At 43.8% G+C, this 10,801-nt stretch overlaps 1 protein-coding gene across 3 annotated transcripts in view; it reads right to left on the bottom strand.

Annotated features, from left to right (window-relative positions):
- LOC122542798 (meiosis initiator protein-like) overlaps positions 1-10,801 on the bottom strand; it is a 65,750-nt gene that overhangs the window by 2,238 nt on the left and 52,711 nt on the right. Inside the window, exons 12-14 of one of the 3 annotated variants that reach the window (XM_043680849.1) lie at positions 6,960-7,081; positions 5,377-5,580; positions 393-616 (exon numbers count right to left, since the gene is read on the bottom strand). In XM_043680849.1, the coding sequence (XP_043536784.1) occupies positions 393-616; positions 5,377-5,580; positions 6,960-7,081 (550 nt within the window). Of the gene's footprint in view, positions 1-392; positions 666-5,376; positions 5,581-6,959; positions 7,082-10,801 lie in introns of those variants that run through there. The other 2 variants (XM_043680850.1, XM_043680851.1) reach the window with 2 other exon arrangements.

Below are 10,801 nucleotides of genomic sequence, written 5' to 3'. Positions count from 1 at the left end.
TCACACTCCATCCCTCTCTCTGATGGACTGTATTATAATCCATCCCTCTCTCCCATGGATTATACCACACTCTCTCCCTCACTCTGATGGATTATACCACACACACTCTCACTCTCTCTCTCTGATGAATTATACCACACTCTCCCTCTTTCTGACAGACTGTATCACACACTCCCTATCTCTAATGGACTATACCACACTCTCTCCCTCTCTCTGATGGAGTATACTACATTTTCTCCCTCTATCTGAAGGACTATAGCACACTCTCTCCCTCTTTCTGATGAACTTTATCACACACTCTCTCCCTTGCTCTGATGGACTATACCACACACACACACTGCCTCTATCTGATGGTGTGTATCACACTCTCATTCTCTCTGATGGACAGCTACCTGATGTACAGCCTCCTGTTAATACGACAGAACATGATGAAACCATTGACACATTTCTTCTTGAGTTGGAGTGCGCAGCATCTCTTCCTACGTATCTTGCCACGCTTCTGTTTGCTTAATGCAGTTTGCTGTAAAATCTTTCCTCTGCAGTACGGTGTCCAGGTGGTGTCATTGTCCTCTCTGTCATCACTTGAGGACAGCCAACGTTCGCTTTCATCACTGTCCTGGAGGTGACAGTCAGGGAGTCAACTAGCTACACTCCACAGCACAAGTCTAGTTTCAAAAGACGAGAAGTGAGGATTTGCTAAACCTCTATACAGTTACATGGGGGAATGTGAGACTTTTACAAAGCATACGTTCAGGCTGATAAGGAGCACGGTGTATAATTCCAGTCAATTCATTTTAGGAAGTAAGGGAAAGCATTACAGAGGAGATTTACTATTGGTGAGGAGGAATTTCAAATCTGGGGAGAGACTAGAGAAAATAGAACTGTTCTTTTACAGCAGAGAAATTTAAGAGGAGATGACACAGAGATGCTCAAAAGATTGAATAATTTTGATGAGATAAGGGAAAATCTCTTTCTACAATGGCAGGAGAATCAACCTCAAGAGGACACAATTTTAGATAAAAGCAGAAAAGAGTGATGAGGTGCCAATTAACTTTTCATGCAGCAAATGGGATGATTTGGAATGCATTGCCTGAAGATTGGTGGAAGCAGACTCAATGGCAACTTTCAAAAGGAGTGTGGATATATGCATGAAAATAAAATTTAAAAGTCAGCGCTCTTGGGAAAACATGAGACAATGTGCACAGCTCTTTCACTGACCTTCTTCTGTGCTGAAACATTCTGCAGGTGGAATTTACCCCCCTCTGGAAATGGCAAACAGCGAAAATAACTGGGCAAGTAAGCCCTGGAGAGAAACTCATCCTCTTCTCAGTTCTCACCCGCAATTAACTGTTGGGTGGAAAGGTCCATGGATGGGTCTCTTGACTGGCCAAGAACTCAAGAGGCCAATTAATATCTCAAGGTTCTCAACTCACCACTTGCCGGTCAGCTGCCTCTCTGATAGTGGGAAGAGTGGTTAGTTTCCTGACTGGGTCACCTGCATACTGAGTTAGCAGAGGTGAGGCAATCAGACGTCTGCCTAGTAGACAAGCATGGCTTCTGAAAGCCAGTCCCCTACCCACAACAAAGAAGAAAATAATAAGAATTTTGTTCTCACCGCTGGATCCCCAGAGATGTAGGCACGACCAATGGACTTCAGGACCCAGAAGCTGCCAGCCTCTCACTGGTTGGAAATCGCTCGCTTGGTAGCTCTTAACAATCTGAATGCTGGGCAATCTACTGAGTTATCTCGCCAGTGGAAGCAAAGTGTTCATCACCATCTCACCTGCTCACCCCCACAGTAAGAAAAGTTATTAGATAGTTGTGCCCAATAATTCCAAGGCTGAGTGGCATGGTGGCTGAGTGGTTCGCACTGCTGCCTCACAGCGCCAGGGACCTGGCTTTGATTCCAGCATAAGGCAACTGCCTGTCTGGAGTTTGCACATTCTCTCCGCCTCTGCGTGGGTTTCCTCTGGGTGCTCCGGTTTCCTCCTCAATCCAAAGATGTGTAGGTTACGATGGATTGGCCATGTTAAATTGGCCCCACAGTGACCAGGGATGTACAGGATAGGTGGGTTAGTCATGGGAGATGCAGGGTCAAAGGGAGAGGGAAAGTGGGTGGGTCTGGGTAGGATGCTCTTTGGTAGGTTGGTGTACACTCGATGGACCACTGTAGGGATTCTATGATTATCACGAGCAGTGTCTTCCATTCTGTCTCCAAATCATAATCAAGAGCATTTTCCCAGTATTTGAGCCAATCAAGACTTAACAGGACAGGGCTATATTCAGTGGATAACCGTCTAATGGATCAGATGAAAGGTTTGGGAGTTTGATCAGGAAGATATGGAAAGATTTTTCTCTGTAAAGCAGGAACTAGAGGGCATGAGTTAACTGCAATGGGCTGACTGTCCCCATGTTGCTCTGAAAAGATTCTCTGATTATATTACTGAAAAAAGGGGTGTTTAGAATGTGTCTGATTTCATGCAAAGAGTTACTGACTCTGAAACTATTACTGTGTTTAGCTGCTGAAGCTGAGTCAAACTTGACATTTAAGATAAAGGTATTGAAGGAAACAGAGAAAGACTGAGAAATGAGAATGAAAAAGGTGACTCTAATGTGGTGTTGTCACAGGCCTAACCACTATTATCTCAATGACTTTGATCTATGCTAACTAAATGTTCTAAACAGTTTGCAAGGAGTCACTTGTGGTTCACAGAATTGTTACAGCACAGAAGGCAAACATTCAGCCCATATGAGTCTGCAGTGGCTCTCTGAAAAAGCTATATTTGCTTGAAATTCTTTTTTCTCCCCATAGCCCTGCACATTGCTCCTTTTCAGATAATAACTTTTGAAACCTTTTGAACTTCTGATTGAAGCTGCCTCCACCACACTCCCAGGCAGTGGGTGCGATCCAGACCCTAACCACTTGTGGAAAAGCTGTTTCTCATGTCATTTTGCTTCTTTTGCCACTTTGCTTTGAACTGTGCTCTGCTACATAATTCCTCTTGGCACAGGGTGTTCACAGAACTGGGACCAAGACCCATTACTCACTACATGCCTCAGCAGCACAGTATTCTGCAATACTATGCAACTCTGTTACACGACTGACAATTCAATTGAATGGAGAATATGTAAAACTCAGTTCATGCAACAAACTTAGGGGATGGTTAAAGCTGTTGAGTCAGTAAGCAAGACAGCGTTTGAACCATGACTGAGAAGTGATATCAAGACACTCACTTCAACAACATAGTCAGCAAATGTATGAATAATCAAAAGCAGAGGAAGGCTAGATGCTGGCCTTTCACTTTAAAGATCCAGGGCTGAATCCAAACAGAAATCACTGGAAAAGCTCAGCAGGTCTGGCAGCAAATGTGACATTTCAAGTCAAATATGATTCTTCTTCAGAATAGCCATTTGGATACAGAACTGGCTCAAAGGTAGAAGACAGAGGGTGGTGGCGAAGGTTGCTTTTATGACTGGAGGCCTGTGACCAGTGGTGTGCCACAAGGATCGGTGCTGGGTCCACTGCTATTCATCATTTATATAAATAATTTGGTTGTGAATAAAGAAGATATTGTTAGTAAGTTTGCAGATGACACCAAAATTGGAGGTGTAGTGGACAGTGAAGAAGGTTACCTCAAAGTGCAACAGAATCTTGATCAGATGGGCCAAAGGGCTGAAGAGTGACAGATAGAGTTTAATTTAGAAAAATACGAGGTGCTGCATTTACAAAAGACAAGTCAGGGAAGGATTTGTACACTTAATGGTAAGGCCTTAGGGAGTATTGCTGAACAAAGAGACCTTGGAGTGCAGGTTCATAGCTCCTTGATAGTAGAGTCTCAGGTAGATAGGATAGTGAAAAAAGCGTTTAGTATGTTTTCCTTTATTGGCCAGTGCATTGAGTATAGGTGTTGAGAGGAGAAAGTGAGGTCTGCAGATGCTGGAGATCAGAGCTGAAAATGTGTTGCTGGCAAGTTGCTGCTGTACAGGACATTGGTTAGGCCACTTTTGGAATACTGTGTGCAATTCTGGTCTCCCTACTACAGGAAAGATGTTGTGAAATTTGAAAGTGTTCAGAAAAGATTTACAAGGAAGTAGTCAGGGTTGGAGGGTTTGAGCTATAGGGAGAGACTGGATACACTGGGGCTGTTTTCCCTGGTGCGTCAGAGGCCTGAGGGGTGACCTTATAGAAGTTTATAAAATCATGAGGGGAGTCGATAGGGTGAATAGCCAAGATCTTTTCCCCAGGGTAGCGTAGTTCAGAACTACAGGGCATAGGTTTAGGGTGAGAGGTGAAAGATTGAAAAGAAACCTAAGCGGCAACTTTTTCATGCAGAGGGTGGTACATGTATGGAATGAGCTGCCAGAGGAAGTGGTGGAGGCTGGTACAACAGCAACATTTAAAAGGCATCCAGATGAGTACATAAATAGGAAGCGTTTATGATATGAGCCAAATGCTGGCAAATAGTCTACATTAATATAGGATATCTGGTCGGCATGGACGAGTTGGACCGAAGGATCTGTTTCCTTGCTGTCCATGTCTATGACTGTATGACCTGAACCCAAATGAGTTCCAAAGAAGAGTCATATTGATGCTAAAAGTGAACTCTGTTTCTCTTTCCACAGATGCTGCCTGACCTGCTGAGTCTCTCCAGCACTTTCTGATTTTATTTCAGATCTCCAGCATCCGCAGCATTTTGCATTCATTTTAGGTTAAATTCTAGTCAGAGTAATGAGCAGTTCAATGCTTGCAACACAATGCCAAGATACTGCTAAAAGGCAGTTTCATTTAGAAAAGACTTAGAATAGGTGAGAGAAATTTAAAAAAATATGTATTTCCATAAATATTTCTCAATTGGTTGCAAGTTTCCATAAAGATAAAGAGGTACATCTGAACTGCTGTCACTGTGATCATGTTAAGGGTGACAGCCAATTTGTGCACAGCAAGTTTCCACAAATAGCAATGAGATAATGATCGATAAATAGGTTTTAATGGTGTGGGTTTTAGGACTTGCCTTTGAAATAGGCTCTTTTAAATGCAGTAAGAGGGCAGGCTCAGCTTTAACATCTCTTCCAAAAGATGGCATCTCAGACAATTCAACATTACTCTGGAATGTCAACTTGCACTCAAGTGGCTGGCGTGGGACTTGAACCAACAACGTTCTGACACAAGAAGCAAGATTTGCACTATTACAGTCTGAAGCTGGCTTGGGTATATTGTTGGGGCAGTTCTGAGGAAGATTTACTCTCCATCTAAGCAATGATGCATCTGACTTGGCAGACTTTGGGACTGGTTTAAAATTACCTTGACCAGCATAAGAATATAACTATACATAAGTGTCTGTACGAAGGAGGGATGATCATGATGGAGTTAGTTACCTCCTGCAGAAGATGTCTCTCCCACTTCTCTAAGCTTGGACAAATCTGGCAGGAATTGTCCCCTGAGGATGTACTGTCAGCTTGGCTGGAGTCTGTTCGACTCGTCTCGCTGTGTGGGAGATAACAGTGGTCAAAAATGAAGGTTGACTGGAATGAGTCACAGGTCATCGGTGGAGTTGCTGGCACAATTTGATCTGGATCGTCCTGGGTAGAGCAAAGCAAGAAAGATATCCATCATCTACAGCACCAGCTCCTTGATGCCATCATGTCCCCGCCCCTAAACACCCACCCCGTACCTCGCAGTGGGAAGCTCAGCTTCTCAATACCTTCCCTTCCTCAGTTTCCCTGAAGACACTGCTTCTAGCTGCTCCCCGGGCGATTTCCCCACGTCACCCCAGTGTCCATTCTTCATGGTGATTATTAGTAGGCAATTTGACAATGGGTAGGTTCACACCCAAATCCCATTTTGTCTTTCCAAATACCCACATCCCAGCAGGAGTCATTAGGAGCGTGAAACCTGCCCAATTTTTTTTCCCGTCTCATTCAGGGTACAAAAGGTACTTTAGATCACAGAATTCTTACAGTGTGGAAGCAGGCACTTCAGCATATCGAGTCTACACTGACCCTCTGAAGATCATCCCACCCAGACCCATCCCCCTACTTTATCCCTGAAATCCTGAATAATCCACTTAGCCTGTACATCCCTGGACACTATGGACAATTTAGCATGGCCAACCCTCCTAACCTGCATACTTCTGGATTGTGGGAGTAACACTCATAGGAAACCCACATAGACAAAGCGAGAAGTGCAAACTCTACACAGTCACCCGAGGGTGGAATCAAACCCAGATCCCTGGCACTGTGAGGCAGCACGAACCACTGAGTGACCGTGCACCCTACATCTGCGCATACTAAAAATCAATCTCACAACCTGCAGGCTTGAATGTTTCAGCACTAAAACAGTGGTACACACACAACAGAACTTTCAAGTTCATCATGAATCAATAAAACCTGCAACAGATAGATCAAGGACAGTTCCTGATGGGTTTGCCATTCTCCTCTGAGTGAGCTGAATTTGCCCAGAGTAATGACTGGGATAACAATGGACTGGCAAGAGCTCTAATCGATCAGGCCATGTTAATCACCATCCAGGAAAAACCAAATGTGCACAGCAAGATCTCACAAGAATGAGATCGTCTGTTTTTAGCAATGTTGATTGAGAGATAAATATTGACCAGGACACGATGGAGCAGACCCCCGCTCTTTTTCAACGTAGTGCTGTGGAATCCTTTGTGTCAACCTGGAAGGACAGTTTAAAGTTTTGTTTTAAAAACAGCACCCCAAATAGTGCTGCACTCCTTCAGTACAGACTGGAAGTGTCAACCTAGATACGTTCTCAAGTTTCCAAAATGGCACTTCAACCTATGACCTTCTGACTAAGAAGAGAGAGCATCACCCAGACGTCAGTGTCTTCAGAAGAGTAAAGGTAAGGGCTGGAGTTGAGAAGGGGGATTGTGAGATATTGAAAACAAAATGTCGATACTATATTCGAAAAGCTTGCGCCAGTCTCATGGAGTTAGTACCTTCAAAGTGAGATTCCAGTAGCTGTTCAGATATTGCTGGTTTTGACCTGCATTCGGCAGCTTCAAGTCTCCAGGTCTGTTGGCTGGGAGTTCAGGGCTCAGACACACTGTTGCAAACAAGGCTGCAAGGAGGAAAGTTACAAGGTTGTGGCAGGAAATCACAGGTTTGCTTTTCAGTCTAAAATGCGTAAGTCAGTCAGAAAACAAAATGTTAGACGTCAGCAAGTGAAACAGCTCAGAGCATATGCAGTCAGCTTCGGATTATGAGCCCAAATCCCTGGGACTTGAAGTCACAGCTAACTGACTCAGAGGTGAGAGTGCTACCAACTGAGACACAGCTGACACTTACTGGGTAGTCAACCTGTGAGGGAGAACTATCAAGTCCCCTTCTTTGTTTAACTTTTGTTAATGGGATGTGGGTGTCACTGGAAGGGCTGAACTGAGTAGCTTGCAGGAGCAGTTAAATGTCAGCCACGTTATTGTAGGTCTGGAGTCACATGTCGGCCAGACTTGTTAAGGATGGCAGATTTCCTCTCCTTATGAAAAACTAGTCAACTAACTTTTTTATTCTACTCAATCATAGTTTCACGGTCACCATTACTGCGACCAGCTTTAAATTTCAGATTTCATTACCAGTACAGATGAATACCTGAAGACTTCAACAAATTAAAATGAAAATTAAGGTGTTATCAGGTGCACTGCACTGACAAGTCACTGAAAATTTACATCCCTCTTTATCTTTTCCACAAACCTAAGTCAAAATCTTGCAATTCCCCCCCTAACGCTGTGGGAACGTTAACGCCATATAAAATGCAACAATTCAAGAAGGCTGTGCACTTGCAAACCCCAAAACTGCCTTTTATGACCAAACCATTATTGTCCTGAGAAGGTGTCCACCTCTTGACAGCAAGGTATCAAGAGACTAGGATCATAGAATCCTTACAGTGTAGATAGAGGCCATTCAACATCCCACCCAGACCCAGTCTCCCACCCTAAACCTGTAACCTCACAAAGGGATTTTACCATAGCTAACCCAACCACCCCTGGATACTATGGGGCAATTGTTTTTTAAGCATAGCCAATCCACCTAACCTGCACATCTTTGGATTGTGGAAGGAAACTGGAGCACGCAGAAGAAACTCACAAAGCACATGGGGAGAACATGCAAACTCCACATAGACAGTTGCCTAAGGGTGGAATCAAACCTGGATCCCTGGCGCTGTCCTGTCTTAGAGGATGTCCGTGTCCTCACACAAAGGGCAGGTAAAAGGTGTGAGTTCCAGGTCAGTTAGCTGGATAGTTGATTTGTGATACAGAATAACACCAAAAATATGGGTTTAATTAATATGTAGCAGCTGAAGTTATCATGAAGAACTGCCTGCTCAACCTCACCCCTTACTTGAGGCATCATGACCTGCAGGTTAAACTCATCACTGGTTATTTCTTTCGAGTAAGAGAGCAGTCTATAGTGCCTTTCACTTTATCGTTAGGCAGGTGATTAGCCATAATCCATGAGGGACCAGAAGCATATCTATCCAATAGAGAAAGACACTTGTTTATAAAGTTTGAAGTACAGCACTACACATCAATTATGAGGTGAGTAGGCAAGCCTGCATCGGTGGTGTAGAGATGTGAACCCATGCTGTTAGCATCATTTTGCATTGAACCAAATGAGCAAACTGATCCCCACTCCTTGGTGTCTATGATAGAGCACGGCACCTGTACAGTTACAAAGGAACCCAATGATATGGCAGTAAACCCATAGTGTAATCAGAACATGCTCCTGAACATTAGCTCATTGCAGATTTTAACTAAACCAGTGTTAGTTTCAGGTCTCAGTTCCACTTGGTGTGAAAACAACAAGTGAAATTGTAAAATTTTGATGTATTGAGAGCTCACTGGTTACGTACATATTGGAAGTTGCTGGCTATGACCATTTTCAACTGCATATTTCTTCATTTGGGATGAGGAAGTTGAGTTTAGCAATGTGACAGTGGAGGCTAATAGGTGGGAAGGCAAATGGTGAGGATGACACAAAGAATCAGCTGAGGGATATGGACAGGTTAAGTGAGTAAGCAGGAGCTTGGCAAATGGTATACAATGTGGGAAAATGTCAGGGTTACAGCAGGAAGAATAGGGGAACTGAACATTATTTAAATGGAGAAAGACTGCAGAATAGGATTTAGAATCCATGTTCATGAATCAGAAAATACTAGCATCCAAGTTCAGTGGGGAAGGTAAGTGGAATGTTGGCCTTTACTTCAAAGGGAATGGAACATAAAAGTAGGAAGGTTTTGCTAAAACTAAACAAGATTAGATTAGATTAGATTAATTACAGAGTGGAAACAGGCCCTTCGGCCCAACAAGTCCACACCCTCCCGCCGAAGCGCAACCCACCCATACCCCTACATTTACCCCTTACCTAACACTACGGGCAATTTAGCATGGCCAATTCACCTGACCTGCACATCTTTGGACTGTGGGAGGAAACCCACGCAGACACGGGGAGAACGTGCAAACTCCACACAGTCAGTCGCCTGAGGCGGGAATTGAACCCGGGTCTCTGGCGCTGTGAGGCAGCAGTGCTAACTACTGTGCCACCGTGCCGCCCTTTTTGTAAATTTTACCAGTTTCCTCATTTCCCCTTTTCCCAACTTATCCCAGTCCCAGGCCTCCAACTCAAGTCACTAGTTTGAATACAACTAGGATACAGAGAACAGTTTTGAGTCCTTTATCTAAGGAAAGACATACAATCCAGAGAAGGTTCATTTGGTTTATACCAGGTAAGGAGGAGAGGTTGAATAGATTGGACCTGTACTCATTGGAATTTAGAAGAGTGAGAGGCGACATTATTGAAACATATAAAATCCTTAGTAGACTTCACAGGGTAGATTCAGAAAGATTGTTTCCATTTGTAGAACAATGTCAGATGAGGGGGTTTAATCTTAGAATAAGGGGTCACACATTTAAGATAGGGATGAGGAGGAATTTCTTCTTCCAGAAGGTAGTGAATCTGAGGAATTCTTTACCACAGACAGCTGTCAAGGCTGGGCTATTAAACATTTTAAAAGCCGAGATTGACAGACTTTTAATCAGTAACGGAATCGACGGCTGTGATGAAAAGGCAGAAAAGTGACGTTAAGGATTTTTAGATCAGCCATGATCGCAGTGCCATGATGTGGAGGTACCAGTGTTGGACTGGGATGGACAGATCCAGAAATCATACGACACCAGGTGAAGTGTTGTTCGTTCGTCAGGTGACGAAGGAGAAGCACTCTGAGAGTTTGTGATTGCAAGTAAACGTGTTGGACTATAATCTGGTATCATGTGACTTCTGACCATGATCTCGTTGAATGGAGGAGCAGGCTTGATAGGCCGAATGGCCTAATTCTGCTGCTCCATCTTATGATCCTTATGGTGTCACTTTCTGCCAGCTGAACCAAGCCAACAGCAAAAGCACCTCGTGATCTGGTGTGCTGAGAAACTAAACTTTGATTTGAAACAACTGATCAGACAGCTGGATTTACATACTACATTGAACTACTGCTCCAAGTCATGGCCAATCTAGGTCGCAACTTTTCAATAAGTATTATAAGAAATCCCAATTTATTTTTTAAATGCAAAGATTTACAAGGATGTTGCCAGAGTTGGAGGATTTGAGCTATAGGGAGAGGCTGAATAGGCTGGGGCTGTTTTCCCTGGAGCGTTGGAGGCTGAGGGGTGACCTTATAGAGGTTTATAAAATTATGAGGGGCATGGATAGGGTCAATAGGCAAAGTCTTTTCCCTGGAGTCAGGGAGTCCAGACGAAGGGTCTGTTTCCATGCTGTCCATCTCTATGAC

Source organism: Chiloscyllium plagiosum, chromosome 41 (assembly GCF_004010195.1).
Source record: "Chiloscyllium plagiosum isolate BGI_BamShark_2017 chromosome 41, ASM401019v2, whole genome shotgun sequence".
Taxonomy (NCBI): Eukaryota; Metazoa; Chordata; class Chondrichthyes; order Orectolobiformes; family Hemiscylliidae; genus Chiloscyllium; species Chiloscyllium plagiosum.
The sequence above is the reverse complement of the archived record's forward strand: the minus strand, read 5'-3'. Positions and strand labels throughout refer to the sequence as shown.